The sequence below is a fragment of the Rhincodon typus genome, chromosome 7, assembly GCF_021869965.1.
Source record: "Rhincodon typus isolate 14 chromosome 7, sRhiTyp1.1, whole genome shotgun sequence".
Classification (NCBI taxonomy): Eukaryota; Metazoa; Chordata; class Chondrichthyes; order Orectolobiformes; family Rhincodontidae; genus Rhincodon; species Rhincodon typus.
This window is the reverse complement of record NC_063338.1, coordinates 31,342,789-31,359,242: the sequence shown is the minus strand read 5'-3', so window position 1 is coordinate 31,359,242 and position 16,454 is coordinate 31,342,789. Positions and strand designations below refer to the sequence as shown.

General features: G+C 40.3%; 2 protein-coding genes across 3 annotated transcripts in view; both read right to left on the bottom strand.

Moving 5' to 3' along the window:
* Window positions 1-1,366: 1,366 nt before the first annotated feature.
* Window positions 1,367-5,471, bottom strand: cavin2 (caveolae associated protein 2). The gene is made up of 2 exons (XM_020519893.2): window positions 4,659-5,471; window positions 1,367-2,904 (listed from the first exon to the last, which is right to left on the bottom strand). Exons 1-2 carry the CDS (start codon window positions 5,121-5,123, stop codon window positions 2,116-2,118), a joined length of 1,254 nt encoding a protein of 417 aa, XP_020375482.1. The 5' UTR covers window positions 5,124-5,471; the 3' UTR covers window positions 1,367-2,115.
* A 7,953-nt stretch (window positions 5,472-13,424) lies between these two features.
* The window catches only part of LOC109919874 (tomoregulin-2-like), an 85,307-nt gene continuing 82,277 nt past the window's right edge, over window positions 13,425-16,454 (bottom strand). For both annotated transcript variants that reach the window (XM_048598823.1, XM_048598822.1), the window contains one exon: window positions 13,425-14,481. In XM_048598823.1, the coding sequence (XP_048454780.1) occupies window positions 14,385-14,481 (97 nt within the window). In that variant the 3' untranslated portion in view covers window positions 13,425-14,384. The remainder of the gene's footprint in view (window positions 14,482-16,454) is intronic.

Genomic DNA, 16,454 nt, shown 5'->3' with positions numbered 1-16,454 from the left:
GCATGGAGCTTCTAAGTATTGCATTGCCTTATGGAGTCTTGGGATAGTAACGGTGCAGAGTGTAGTTCAGTCAGCAGATGGCTGTCTGACTCCATACAAGGCTTCGAGAACTTTGCATTTTTCGGTACACAGTAATCGATCCTTTAAACTGCAACGATGTAACAATAAATCATCTTGTATGATATCCTTTATGGTAGCAGTTATTTATTAAAAGTGGTTTGTGGCACACAGTGCTCTAAATTAGACCATAATCTGGATTGATCGGCCACACTTACATTAGCTTTATGTCATAATGTTATTTCCTCCGATTATCATTCCTCCCACCCAACATAAAGTCTTGCTATCTATCCATGTTAACTTCAGGTTACCCGACCCCTGCCAACTTTAAATGAGAGATCCTTTGATTTATTTACTCCCATACAAAGCCAGTGCTCTCAGTCAACTTCGTACTTTTTGTGTAACCATACATTCAGCTCTCCTTGTTGCTCAATCAGTCAAACCCACACAGCCTTAGAATGCCTTCCTCTCCAACATCTACAATGTCGTCCTGGGCTTTCAGTAACCCCTTTAAGAAGTCATTTATTGGTATCCCATTCCTTTCACCTCTGTGAAAACCTCAAGATATTTCTGTAAATAAATACAAGTTATTGTCCAATAGAAAAAGGTAGAGTACATTTCCTTACCCAAAACATGATCACAAATGGTGTCTACAAGAAAGGAACACAAAGGTAAAGCTATGCATCCCTATTCCAAATTCCAGCTTTTATTAAAACCGAAAGAACTGCAGATGCTGTAAGTCAGAAACAAAAAACAGAAATTGTTGGAAGAGCTCAGGAGGTCGAGCAGCATCAGTGGAGAAGAGGCTGTGAGGGTCACATGACCCAAAATGTTAACTCTGATTTCTCTCCACAGATGCTGACAGATCTGCTGAGCCTTTCCAGCAATTTCTGATTTTGTTCCAGCTTTCATTGACAGGTAAAAGAAATCCAGTTGTGATTAATGCATAATCCTGGCTGAAAATAGTATCTTGTTTTGAACAGTCATGATATGTCAACACAAATTCCGGCAAGTAAACAGTACATTACATGATCGACCTCTTGAAGATGTGCTTTGGTGCCCAAACTGTCACTGGGATGTATGCTAAAGTATTCTTCTGTTTGACACCATCAAACTCATCATTACCAACACCAGAAACAACTGTCAGTTAATCTGACTAACACAGCCACCTACAGGAATTAGGCATAAATGTAGGAAGATATGTATTCTACACTTTTTAAAATGAGCAATGACGAATTAATATCAAGTTAATTTATGGTAATCAACCATTGTGTCGTTTCAGATAAGTCAGGAATAACTAGCAAGAAACCACTTTTAATTCACCTTTATTTGCACATTTAATTATGATTATAAAACACTTTAAGCTTTAATTTTGTTTAGTAGCAAACAGGAAAACAAGAATGTTCACAAAGTAATATATTACACATGGAGATAATTAGATTGTATAATTATTGTGGCAATATATCTCAGGAAAGCTTTACTCAAATCAGCAGTAAAGTTTGAAAGAAAATGGAATTCATCCACATTTCACAGGCCATGAAATGACACCAGAGTAGTTGAACTGCCTACATTTACAACGGGAGTAAAAATACAATACTACTTCCTTTTTAGTTAAAGTTTGAGTTAACCAGTTTTATGCACAATTCTTTATTTTTTTTCCCAAAACAGGTATATAACAAAATAGTCGGCAGCTATGAATCAAAATAGAGCATTTTTATGTTTGAAACAGATAGATTTTGATGTACATTGTCTTGGTGTTTGTTCTACAACTTTCACTGCCCTATGTATAAAAACCATGTAACACAAACTTTGTCCAGCGTTTCAAAGCCATTTCTGCTTCCTCACCAAGTACACAATTTAATAAACACAGCCCAGTACCATTTTTCATATCTTTGACCATTACTCATTTATCTCTTCTCTTTCATTTTTCCCTCACACAACATGCTTCAGTCTCTCTAACCTAACCTGTCACTTCCCATTGAGTTACAGTAGCTAATAATAACTATAAGCATGATTTTTGTGTAGAAATTGAGGATTATTGATCCATTTCCCAGGGGTTTAGGCAGTTTGCTTTATCTGCAAAACAGCGGGCTCGTCTGGTTCCTCAATGTGCAACTCTATGTTTGGGCCTATGTGTCTTACTTTGCCTTCTGACTGGTCTTCAGGGAGAGTCTCCAGAAGAATACCAGCCTCCTCTGTGCTATCTGCCTTCATCACAATGCCCCGATTGTTACTACTTCCCATCGCCAGTTCTGCCTCTTTCATTTCATCTTCTGCATTCTCCATCATCTCATTAACCTCTTCAGATGCTAAAACATTAGGGCCCAAGTGCACTTCAGGGAACTCGCTGTCTTCAGGAGAACCTGGATCAGTTTCCATGGTATTGACTGTGTCACTGGGGCTCTGTGGAGGAGTCTCCCCATTCCTTACCTTTTTCACCTTAAATGTCATGGGGGTTACTTTGAAACTGGAGGACTTAGCTGACTGCGGTTTCTGTTGATTGGGGGTGAGCGACTTCTTAATCTTCTCTCGTCTTTCTGGAGACACAATCTTTGTGCCAAACTTATTCATCCTTTTCTCAATGTTTTCACGGGAAAATGCTTTCTTGATGCTGTCAACTTTCTTCATGCTTGATCGCTTGATTTTTGCAGCCCTGGACTTTTCCAACTTCTCGGATCTTTCACCACCATTATCTTCATCTTCATGGATGTCTTCATCTGAGGATAGTTCCAGTGAAGGAAGGCTACCTTCCACTGGTTTGTTCTCATCCACACGTCCTTCTGCTTCTTCTGCCACATCTTCTTTTGGCTTCTCAGCAAAAACTTTGGCTGGAATCTCTGTTTCCTCCTGCAATTATTCATCAAGCATAAATCAACAGTTGCTCACACTATAGAACTTTAAAAACATAATTATAGCTTTTCAAAAAAAATTAGCTACAGACCAAAACTACTACTACTTAGCTTTTTAATATTTTGCTTCTAACATTCAGCTATAATGTATTGTTAAGAAGTTCCGCATCAAAAAGGCAAGTGAACAACCTCACAACCGACTGAAAAATACACATGCAACAGTAAACAGAGAAATTAGCTCTTTGATTGGGAGATGTGTGAAAATGTGAGTAAGGCTACTACAAAAATTTTATCTTTGGAGGTTGGTAAATAGAATCAGAAAAACTCTGAATTGTGCCAAGACTGAAAGATTGCCTTAGCTCTCATTTGCTGTGTTGACTCTATTTGAGATTTAGCCCTGTTGTCTTTATATGTATCTTTGCCCTGTTTCTCATCCGATACATTTCTGGGCACTTGTGCTTTGGGTTGAGGTAACCCAAAATATTAAAAGCAAATTATTTACCTTCAAGCCCTGGTTAATTTCCCAGTTCTTTGAGTCCCAGTCCAGGATTTGATAATACGAAGGCACCTTTCATGACTATGACCAATCAAGCGATTACAAACCTGTAATTTTTCCCAATATGCCAAATGACAGCTGCCCTGTACAACAGTCGCCCCACTTTTAAAACACCAGGCTGGCTGGTTCTTGTCAGGGCCAGTGCTCATGGCAAGAGTCCTCCTCACTTTGAGGGTCTTACCAATCAATCAGGTAATGAGTTGGAAACCCCAAAGATGGAAAGATGTGGTCGAAAAGCATCTCAATGCATTTCGACTGCTAATCACTGTTATGATATATGTGCTTTGACTTTTCTTGAAGATCAAATCTGGAGAGAATCTCTCGAAGTCCAAGGAATCCGAAGCAAAATACTGCGGTTGCTGTAAAAATAAACGTGGCCCACGATTACTTAAATTGGAAGGAATTCCCCGCGTTGTGACTCATTCCCCTACAATCTCACTCAAATGGATAATGCAGGCTTTCTTAAATGAGGACTTCAAACAGATTAGCCTCGCAACCCACAAATTAATGCTAAACATTTGGAATGTGTTTGAGAAGCTGTTGTGAGATGTAAAGTTTCAGGCGGGACTTTTGCGAACTTTACCGCTTTGCATTCCAACCCTATCCCACCCTTCCCGAAAATGAGCTGCTCCCGGGCTCGTGAAATGACTGCGACAGAACTGCACGCAGCTCAGAGAGACTGCCAAACCTATCCCTCCCCACCCCACCCCCAGCCCGTACCTGCTCATACACCAAACACAGAAATTAATCCGCCATACAGCAACATGGAATAACCATCAGGAATCAGTGGATAGGGCGGGGACTGTATCGATTACATCGCCAACATTTCAAACATATCATAGGTGCGTAGACAAACTGTTTGGGTCAATCTTGCAAAACAAGACCCCATGAAAGCCAACAGCTTTTTAACCAAGTTGATCGAAAGAGATCCAAACATGCAACGTAGTGCATACATTTAATCACTTGTAATTCTTTCTTCAAGAGAGTGCTTGTGTCCAGTCCAGACATCGAGTCTAAAAAGGCTGGACGTGTGCTATTGCTAATTCCACTCCCAAGTGCAGAATACTCTTCTGAATTTGCCAATAAGTAGTAACATAGGTTGCTGTGGACAGATATTGGTCACTTTACCCAGAGGTTTTGTGACCCACCCCGCTCTGCTTGGATGGGCAGGGTGCCCAGTGGCCGGCCGTACTTACCTGGAAGATCAGCACTCTGAAGTTATTCTTCTTCAGGAGCTGCGCCTGGTTGCTCTCTAACTTCTTGACCTGCACCGCCTGCTTGTCCAGGCGCTCCCGCATCTCCTGCACATTGCTGCTGACTTTCCTCGACTTGTCCAGCAGCTTGTTGACGGTGTTGCTGGTCGTGCTGTGACTCTTGGAAAGTTTGGTGATGTCGCTCTGGATGCCCCTGACCGAGCTCTCCACCCCGATCTGACGATGCTCCATCTTCCTCTGGTTGTCCTGCACCGTGTCCAGCATGTTCACCAGCTTGTCGAGCAGAGCCAGCACCGTGATCGCGTTGACCTGCGAGCCATCCAGCAGCGAGCCTCCTGCCGGAGCCGGGCTGGGGGAAGAGCTGGATTCTACACTCGGGCTAGCCTCCGGGGTTCCCTGCACGGCCTGCCCGCTGCTTTTCTCCGTTTGCACTCCGTCTTCTCCCATCTCCCCACCAACTCGATCCCCTCCCTCGATCTCGGCGCTGCAGCTCTCAGTTTGAGAGAGTTGCAAGCTGCAAAGACTGAAGCTCACACCCCTCCCTCTCTCTTTTTCTTTGAACCCGGCTGCCTCCTCCTTCTCCTGGGGCTGTTTATTGTAACTTCCCACCACCGCTTGCCTGCAGCGACCCAGTTACGGAAAACTCCCAAGGTCCAGTGCTATACGTGTCCGCCCAGTAAAACTGTGCCTTGTTACAGGCGGGGTTTGAGCTCCCCTGGAAATTAATTTTTTCCATAAATGCCATAACATTTTGCAAAACGTCCGGATCCTGTTAAAGCAAATCAAAGCGAGCCTGGCCTCCGGCCCACTGTTGCAATTGGCTGAAGGGGGCGGGGAGGGAATGATGTGACGGGTGCGGTTTTCCTAGACGTTTGCTCCCATGTTCTAAGTTGTGCAAATGTAGCCGTGCATTGGCCGCTCCTCATAGGACACTCAGGCGGTGTACGCATCACTGACCTTTATACACACTGCACAAACAAACTTTAAAATAAGCCAATTGCAATGCAACAGCAGCTGGTTATTTTAAAACACGTCTTTCAAAAAAAGAAAACAAACGTTGCTTCCATGCACCCATCTAATTTAAATGCAAACTTAAAATAAATCTTTGGAGTCCATGTGTCTCTGTTTCTTTCAAAACTGCCGAGGACTTCCCAGCCCAGGCTTGGGGAAGGATAGACCGAGACAGCCTTGGTAGGAGCGAAAGTTTTCCTGCAGATGGCAGTAAAGTTCTTGCAGTTGAATCCATGGAATGTGAAGGAGGGGCTAGGGATATTTAACTTGTGATGTAAAGTGCTCAGGATAGTTTACTAAAGTATCTTTAATTTTCAACACCCCGTACACTGCAACAATGTATACTCAGACGCGAATCTTGAGAGTCATGTTCAGCAATCATTGATTTCCCACGTATTTTTATTGTAAATATATTTGCACACCACAGCAACAACCTACGACTTTAGTTCCGGCAACACGTATCCTTCCACATAGTTGTTTAGAGAAGTTTCCTCGTTCCCATCTGTGCTATATATTCCACATGAAACACACACCCACCCACCAGCTTATGCTAGAACTCAGGACAAATAAAAACGAAAATATGCTGGAATTATTCAACTCAGGCAGCATCTATGGAGAGAGGAAAAAGTCAATTTCTTTTCCTTGCTTAAAAATGGTGAGGTTACTAACGTCATGTCATTCTCAAAGGTCTTGGAAGCAGTAATTGATTATCTCTCCACAGTGGCTGCTCGATGGATTTTTACAGAGGACTTGATTCCACAAGTCAGTGTTGCATTGATTGAAAACGTTCAGTAGGTCAGAGAGTAGCCTTCTGCTAAAGGGTGCAGGCGGTCACTGTTCATGAAGTATGCAACGAGATGGTGGTGAGTTGGATTTGGAGAAGGAAGCGGTGAGCTGCATCTAATCAAGTTGAAGATTAACGTCATCTAGTTTCTCACTAGTGCGGGAGAGAATCTTGAACTGCATACATGGGGTGAGATTGGCTAATAATAAGATCGTCAATGCGTAGACACACTGCTTACTCGTGAGGTTTTCATTTTTCTTAACGTTGAAAATAGTATTTATTTTCATTCTCACCTTATTTTGGCACATTTCTTGCTGTTGTCTCACCAGTCCGATGATTGCGAATATTCTGCCCAGGAATACACGGACAATCATTCAGCTCTATGACTCTTGGCCTGAACTTGGAGTTCTTGGCTTTGCTGGCATGAGTTGGGGGTGGGAAGTTTTGTTAACAGCCACTTTCAACTGGTATTCACTACAACAATTGGCAACTGATTATTATTTCTGTTTTTTAAAAAAAATCACAATGAAATTCAAAGTTATAGGAACAGAACTGGCAAGTAACTTCATTATATCAGTAATGCAATACGTGACCCAAGCTCCGACATATATACAAGGATGTATTTGCCTGTGTTTGCACAACTAGTTTCAGTGTGTGTGATTATGGGAAAGTAGGCAATTAGAGGTAAACAGGATTCTCTTTACCAGTTCATCTGCTTGGCTAATTAATCACTTAAAACTCAACACTGCAGTTACCACCTATGCTTGACCAATTGTTCTTGACATTTTTTTGAGCTATACATATTTTTGAGGAACACAGCTTTTTAACAGTGATGCAGGCCTTTTAAGGTGATTTGACAAGTTTTGACTTTTTATCAATGCTGAGGTATTAAGATAGATTAGCTCTAACCAACAGTGGCTGAGAAAGCTTTCACTCAATCTCATTTACATAGTCACTGTGTTTAGTTAAATCCATCTGCGTGCCTGCCCCAAGTGTCTCAGTAGTGTGGCTATGTATGTCAGCCTTTGTCATGGGTGGTGTGTTTAGTGTTCTGCCTGTGCCAATCATATATGAGTGTATATATCTGTTCTTTGTCATTGTGTATAGTGCCTGCTTGTCATTGATCGTCAGTTTGTGTGTTTTGCTGCCTGTCTGTCCTAATGTCGTGCCTACTTGCCCTTGATTGTATTTTTGCGTGTCTGCCTCTGCAGGCTGTCACTTATTGCCTGTGGGTGTGGTTGTTCCTGCTCCTAGTTATACTTATCCCTTCCTGATTAGGTTTTAGTGTTTGTCTGTCTGTCCTTGACTGTGTCTTTTGAATGTTTATCTCGCTGTCCCTAAACATGTGTGCATATGTGTCTGCCATGATTGTGCGTGGAAATTATTAAAGCACCCAGGAAAGGAAAATGAGGCAGGTATAAACAATTATGCAGGAGGTGAATTAACTTCGTTACACCAGGATGGAAGTTGAGAATTGATTTGCTGGCAGATCAAAGACTGATAATGATTCCCAATAGCAAGCAGCAGGGATAACAAGGTGTAGAGCTGGATGAACACAGCAGGCCAAGCAGCAACAGAGGAGCAGGAAAGCTGACGTTTCGGGCTTAGACCCTTTAGGCCCAAAACGTCAGCCTTCCTGCTCCTCTGCTGCTTGGCCTGCTGTGTTCATCCAGCACTACACCTTGTTATCTCACATTCTTCAGCATCTGCAGTTCTTACTATCTCTGAAGAAAGCAGCAGGGACCTATTTTTAATTCATCAAAACACAGTGTTGACCGATTTAAAGTTATATTCTTTATGATTAAGTCAGTAGCAAATGAGAATCATGTGCCTTCAGATTAATGACTGGATAATTGGCCTGCATTAGGCAAGATAATAGTTTTCCTGGTGGATTTGGAGAGAAAGGAGCTCTTTTACTTGTGTAGAGAACTTCACCGGATTGGAGAAAAGAAGTTGAACTGTTAGTTGCATTGAGTGCTGGTAGCAGTGTCTAGGTAGTTTGGACCTGGCTGTCCAAGAGAGAGAAGTTGGGTTGTGGAATGAAAAGAGAGGGAACTGGATGACACAAGGAAGTTAAATTGCTCCCAAAGGCAGATCAAGCATGATAGACAGGTGATAGGAGTCCTGGCCAGTGGTGTGCTGGGAGGTGTGACCAAGAGCAGCTCAAGAGGAGATAGGAAGGATTATGGATGTGTATTGACAGGAGTCAGATGCTAGGGACAGATGGGCAACTCTAGGTTGGTATTTGATCTGTGGTGATGGTGGGTAGTTTGAGGGTCGATGAAAGCAGGATCAAGGGTGATAGAAGGCAGGTCAAAGGTGACAGCAGGATGGTACAGGGAGATGGCTTGCAGCTTCAGGAAGTAAAACTTGACAGGTTGGGTGGGCTGGGAGCAGTTCAAGTTAAAAATCCACCTGTCATATAGCAGAATGGTACTGCTGGTTTACAGGGAACAGATGCCTTTCCAGCTGCTATTTAATTATGGCTCAAGAACCATTGATGACTATGAGATAATAGCAGCATTGGTGACTGCCACACAATTAGCTGGGCTTCTTGACTGTGTGTAGCTAATTGGCTGTCTGTGTGATTTACATGGGACCTTCCGTCCTGCCTCCAAGTAGGAGTCCCATTCACCTCACACTCTGCCTTCAGATCGCTTGGTACTGTAAGAAGATTCTGCGTTGTGTGTGGATATGCGAGTGTGCACCTACCTATCTCTGGCCCTTAATGTATTCAAGCCCTGTGTTGGTGAACTGTGACTTGAAGGACTTCACCTTTTTTGTTTTCAGTTTCATTAAAGCGATAGAGCAAACGGCAGTGAAGTTAAGTGAAAGACATGTATAGGCAAGGGAAGGAAAACATGAGTTAGTGTGTGTGTGTGTGTGTGTGTGTGTGTGTGTGTAGAAAGATTTTCATGATTAAAAAATCTAGACTGCAGTTGATAGTGATAGAATTGCTGTTTCTCAGTTCCTCTACTGAAATTGATAACTAATGCAGATACAAGCTCATGAGTGTTGGTTGTAGTCTGGTACTGTTCCTAAATGATAATGTTAATTATCTAAGAGCTTAGACAGTGACAACTGGAAGGTTATTTGATCATGCTTCTGAGGCAACTGAGCCTAATGCTGTCTTCATCAATGTTGTCTTTGCACAATTGCCTCCCAGCAATAGCTGAAGAAAGTAACAGGAGCAAAAATACAAGACAATTTTCTCTTCCCTAACCTTGGGAATGTGGATGTCAATTGTAGCAGAACACCACAAACCTCAAAGATGTTTTGTTTACCCATGCTTTATTAAGTTGTAGATCTTAAACTAAGAATGGTTACTGACAATTACAGATGCAGAGACTGGAAGTTTACAGGAGTATGAAAACTGTAATTGGTCTTTGAAAGCATTTCAGTTACACAAACTTCATTTTTTTTATTTGCAGCATAGGTCTTAATTTTAGCAATGAAATAACTTTTTAAATCATAAATCTAATTAACAAAAGGATGCTAATTATTAAGCAAATCTATACTGCGAGCATATCTTGTAATGCCCCATTGCTATGCACCATTATGTGTAGTGATGAAATTGCACAAGCACTAAACACTGCCTGATCAAAAACTTTGACTGGATATCATATAAAATACTTTGTGTAAAGACTCCAATAGAGGTGTTTTTCTTGTGAACATGTACATAATTGTTATGCCTTTTAAAATGAAAGGTTAGAAATGCTAAATTGCTTGTGATAAATTGAACAAGTTGGATTATTCACTATAGTAATACTACAATGTACTAATGGTAATCCAGTCTAATGGACTGGATTTTGCTGTTAGTAGAGAACAATCACCATCAACCATTAATTTCAGCCTCTCTTGCCCCACAAACTTTCAATGGGATTTTGCACTGTAGCTTGGAACGCCTCTATTTTGTGACTAGTAGGCGATTTTTGCATAGCAGCCTTTATGAAAGGGTCAAACACTTGTCTATCTCCCCAAGCAATCAGACTGAATAATCTTTAAGGAGCAATGCAAATCTTGAATAAGGAAGTGTAAAGTAGAAAAAACTCATTCAATGTCAAATCAACAACAATTTATTTTTATATAGCAGGAGATCTTGTGGCTTGATAGGTAGCTCCAGGTGTAAGAATCTCTTCAGGACTTGTTGACTACGGAGATTGTTCATTGCATAGTTCAATTGATTGATAACTAGCCTGCCAATCCCTCCACCATTCCCTACTATTCCTCAAATGGGCATAAATGAGTGTGAAGGGAAAAAACAAAACAATTTATATTGCATTTTTAACTTAATCGATGTCCCAAAGCAAGTCACAGATGCCATTATGAAACATGTTACTGAGCCATAGGAAATCAATTGGCCCAGACAGTTGTTACACAAGCATAGACGGGAGTTGAATATGGGGACCTCATGGAATCTCCCGTCGTAGCGCACTGAAGGAATTATCTGGGAAATTGAATTTTTCTTTGGGCAATTTCTATATGCCTGGAACCCTCTGAAAGTCTCCATTTAAAGCGGATCTTGGAGGGTTCTAATGCTAACTCTCACACACACGCCGAGCTACACCTCCTAAAAACCACTAGACCTACCCATCTGGCATCCTACCCTGACACCCCACCCTCTTTCCCCTACTCAGCAGTTCCTATACCTCCTACCAATTTGTCATCCTATCTTTGGCACCCCACACCCTCCCCAGCAGACACCCTTCTTACTGGGTACTCTATCCCACTGGCACCCTACCACTTACCTTTATGTACCTACTGTTTGACAACAGCTGTCAAAGTGACTGTCAGTCCGTTTTAAATTTCACAATACGGCAGCTGAATGTTGTGAAAAGGGGCATGGTTTATCCTTCTCTGACAGTTTCGTGCTGTGAAAGAACTGCCAGAATTCAAGTATGGCACTGCATTTCTGAAGGAATCTTGATCGGATACTTCTTTTAGAAATGTGGATCTCTCTTTCACAAAAAACCAGATGGGCAATTTATTTGAGATTGCCACTTCCAAAAAAATCCAGCCTATTGTCAGATGACCACAGTTAACCTTATGGCAGAGCCTTAAATGAGGTAAGGGAGGTAGAGAAATATGGGGAAGGAATTCCAGGGCTTTGGGCCTACGCAGCTAAAGGCACAGCCACCAAAACTAGAGGGATTTTTAAAATCAGGATGGTCGTCATCAAAATTAGAGGTGGTCATAAGACATAGGACCAGAAATAGGCTGTTCAGCTCATTGAGTCCACTCCATCATTCAGTGAGATCTTGGCTGACCTGACAATCCTTAACTCCACTCTTCTATTGAATTCCTACAGTCCTTGATTCCTTTAATGATGATTAGATATCTATTTATATCAGCCTTGAATGTACATAACAACCCAGCCTCTCAAGCCCTCTGCAGTAAATTGTTCCAGATTCTTTACCCTTCAAGAGAAAAGACAATCCTCATCTCTAATGGGCAACCCTTTACACCATTATGACCTCTGGTCCTAGACTCTTCCTCTCCGCATTTACCCCATCAAATACCCTAAGAATCTTGTATGTTTCAAAAAAGTCTGTCATTCTTCTAAATTCCATTATGTACAATTTCAACCTCTTCTCATAAAGGAAATTCCTCTGTACCCAATGTTCACCTGGTGAACCTTCTTTGGCCTCTAATGCCAGTATATCTTTCCAAAGGGGTCAATAACTGTCTACACTATTCCAGCCATAAATATTTCAGAACGTTGTGTGGCTTGAGATAGATACAGAAATATGGGGGAGAGCTTTTTTAAAAAAAAAAGAAATTTGATTTTCTTTCAAAGCATTTGCTTGACTTGGGAGTGAAAATATGTTAGCAAGCACAATAGTGATAGAAGAGGACTTGGCCTAAGTTAAAACACAGCAACAGAGCCTTGGGTGACCTCAAGTTAACATGGAAAGTCGGGGGGTGGGGGGAGTAGATTATGAGAGATCAGCCAGAAGTAGGTTGGTATAGTCGAGAGGCAACAAATAAGTGAATAATGATTTCAGTAGTAGTTGGTCAAGAAAAATACGAAAGTACAGAGGTGGAAATAGGTGGTTGCAGCTATTGTGAAAGTGTGATCAGAAGCTCAACTCTGGATGAAATACAGAATATCAGATACATAAAACAAAACAAAGAGAGATAAAGAAAGCCGGCACGAGAAGAAAAAGTAATTATTGAAAAGGAAATTAGAAACAACAATGATTAAAATATTATGGAATAAGAGTCCTTACTTGTTAAAAATTAATTTTCAGGGCCAGAGTGATTGTTTGACCAAAATTAGGATTTATCACATCGTTAAAAAATTATATATTTGAATGGAAAGCCCTAAGCGTTTGCTTAGAGAAATTAGTGTACATCAGTGACACAAGTACAGGAACTTCATATAATTCATTGTTCAGTCCCTTGGTGAGATTCTGTTCTACTGAAGGTTGCTTTCTGATTTATTTTAATGTTGTGAATGCCATTGCCTCACCATTATTTCTACAGCAAAATCTGGATCATAATTTCATGGGTAACCTAAAATACCTAAATATTTATGTATCTGCATATAACATACATAAGATTTAAAAGGTACGCACACATTTAAGTAAGAAAGTAGATGGGCTATGATGTATTTTTGTCTTGCTCTCTTCATACATGACTCTTACATAGGAAAAAGAATGCTTGTTCCCTTTACAACAGAAAAGAGGAAATCTTGATCAACACTTGACCCCGTGTGTAATATATAGGAATTATTCAGCATACACTCGAGTATGTTTTTGTGTTTAAACTCTGCTTGCATTGTGCTTGATCAAAGGTAATCTAGTTGGCTGAATTTGCTCAGCAATTTGTCTAATCTTCCAACTTTTAGTTCTACACAATTGCTTAGACAACTCTGGGATCTGGGCATGTAATTGTTAATGGATACACAGTAACGGTGACGAGACTAAGAAAACCATTCAAAACTGCCTATGTCTGAAGTAATATTTTTATTTTTTCATATTATTATGAAACGTTAGCACTGGAAATGTATATTTCAAATGAGGATCCATAACAGAGCAAAACAATGCCCTAACTATTCTTTGTCATTATCAAAAAGTACATGTGTGATTCTCTAGTTACTACCACTTTGGTCAATGCAACACATTTAATCATTGTTTTTGACTAAGGGTGACCTGTAAGCAATTGGTAAAAGTTGCTTTTAAAATGTACGTTCTTGTGTTTATGTAAAAGGTGCATTTTGAATTAGGCTAGTGCAAAAGCACACACAATATAAAATAGGATACTTCACTAATTACACTTATTGTAGTTTATCTGTTTAAATTGAGAGAGCCTTGTTGACTGATCCTTTTTGTCACGATGTGTTACACTGTCATGTATACAATACTATTGAATTCAGATAAATAGCAATGTTCTTTATAAATGTATGGATCTTCTTAAGCTCACTGGCCTTGGTAACAAGTGAGTAAAAAAAATTATGGTAGAACCCCTGGTTAACTCATAGCTTCCCAAAATTAATTTTTTAATTAACAGTATAGAATCTTATTTTCTCTACTTAACATAGGTAATATCTGACTGAGCATACAAATTACTTGCTTCTTAAAAAAAATTCAAAGCACATTTCATCTTTTAAAAAATTCAGAAACATCACAGAAGTATTTATTTTCCATTAGTCCAGCTTTATAGTTCTTCATGTGCAAATTAAATCAATATTGTGATATAAATCGTTAACCATTTATTTTTATTACAGAAAAACACATCAAGACACTATATACTATTTGAAATATATTCAGACATAATCAAATATAACTGTAGTATATGTATTCATTGGTGTAGTATACCACAAATGCAAGGCAACATGTGTTGTTCCATCTTGTATGATAATAGTCCAAACTCTGTGTAATTATTTTTGCAGCTGTACAATCATGCTTTTTTTAAATTAATCTTGTTGATGCTCTTGTTGTGTTGTCGGAACTGTAATGTGTTGCATTTTGCTTCTGTCTTTGAATTCTGTTGCCCCGGGGACATTTTCTGCAGATGAGAATAATATTACTAATTCACAGAATAGGAAGATTATCTTTTACTTCAAAGCAGTTTATACATTTCTGCAACATAAGAATAAATAGCCAAGAATCCACTGTGTATTATGAAAATAGTTTGAATGTTTTTATATATATTTGAAAAGTCACATATCAAAATTCACTGCTATATATTTTCCATTTTCATCAATGGTTGCCTTTTAAATAGACAGAGTAGGAAATAACACCTGTTAAACTAAATTAGTAATCTCAATAATTGGAACCTAGATAAAAAAGAACAAGGGCTATAGTGTAGTACGCCTTTATACCTTTCTGAGGAAATAAATATCCTCTGGGGCCTTCCCCTACTGCTGATCCTTCATATAAGAACCTCAATACTCAGTGCTGGCAATCTGATCAACACATCAAACAAAAAACTTGTCACAATGCACAAATACAAGTATTGCAAACACCAATCACTGCATAATGATGAAAAGGAAAACAAATTTTGGCTTATTAGTTTTACTCACTGTGCTGTGTTTTTCCAGCCCATTCATGAAATGCTGGCAATATTTCATAGATGGTATAGGATGGGATCCTGACATCTTCCGGTTGCCACATCACCAGCAGCAGGCAACCTAGCTAATTAAACACTTGTATGGCCAATTAAGGGCCACTTCCTGCACCCAAAGCCATTTCATCTATGCTGGTTGTGCCTGCTGCCACAAGAGAGAGACTTGTCTGGCAATGTGCCCACCCACCAAGCTCCAGGGCAAGGTTCCTCATTGATGGACACTCCATGGTCCATGGTGGGACCCTTTAGTATCAATGACCATCTGCATATCAACAGTGTTGCTGGTGCACCAGATTCCCATTCCCCACAACTTGAATTGCCATATCCTGCTTGTCTGGACGTAACATTTCTGAAGTGAATTAATCTTTTCAAGGGCATCTTGCCATTGTTGTACCATCTCCAAGGAGTTGCTGTCTCGGTGCCATTGCTAGCAGTAATACTACTGAGGTCCTAGCTGTCTGTTTGGGATAGCAGCCTTTTTTTGTCGGCAGGGGGTGCAGTTCAGGGGAAGGAAATTGTTCTCACTTAGACAGTAGAAAGGTCACAGGCAATGTGTCCTCAGGATCGTGTCATATTCCAGAGCTGAGGTGGGTTCTAGAGATAGGATTTGGTCATCTGTTTAAAAAATCAGCCTCTATGTATGACACAATAAGGTGTAGAGCTGGATGAACACAGCAGGCCAAGCAGCATCAGAGGAGCAGGAAAGCTGACGTTTCGGGTCTAGACCCTTCTTCAGAAACATCTATGTATGTTATGTTAGCTAAAATGTGTACAGCCAAGATACATAATGACTTTTCTTTCATGAATGTCAAAATGGCCATTAAGTAGAAAACAGGAAAAACAGGTTCCATCACATGCTTCTGAGTGTGCATCAGAACCAGTTTCTGTTGCTATGCAAATACACTGTAGTTCTAAAATTTTAAGCTTCATTAAGTAAGTTCTCACTTCTACAATAGTTTGGGCATTTTAATAAGAATAAATTTGCAAGAAGTCCCAAATTTTTGTCACTGGACTGTGAATAATCAGAAACTATATATCTGCAGATCAGTAGTCTATGTTTGCATCAAATCTGCCATTTTCTTTCATCGTTCACACAACGTGGTCATTGTCAGCAAGCCAACTTTTATTGACCATTTCAATTGCCCTTGAGAATGTGGTGGTGAGTGGCTTTTCTTGAACTGCTGTGTTAGATACACCCAGTGCTTTTCAAGGGAAAATTCAGGTTCAAAAACAATGAATGAACAACAATATTCAGAAGGCAGTGCTAATGGAGCCTTAGCGAGTTGTTGCAGTGCATCTTATCATGCATTTAGTCTCTATGGTGCTCTTCTCGTGCACTAGCAGTGTTGGAAGTGCCTGATGCAGCTGGGAAGTTTACATTTTGCTTCAAAGAAAGGGTCCTGGAGGTACCG

Excerpts from the sequence above, each read along its gene's own strand:
- cavin2 (XM_020519893.2), bottom strand. The coding sequence starts at position 5,123 with ATGGGAGAAGACGGAGTGCAAACGGAGAAAAGCAGCGGGCAGGCCGTG. Across the intron at positions 2,905-4,658 it reads TCAGAGTGCTGATCTTCCAG|GAGGAAACAGAGATTCCAGC; the intron begins GTAAGTACGGCC and ends GAATAATTGCAG.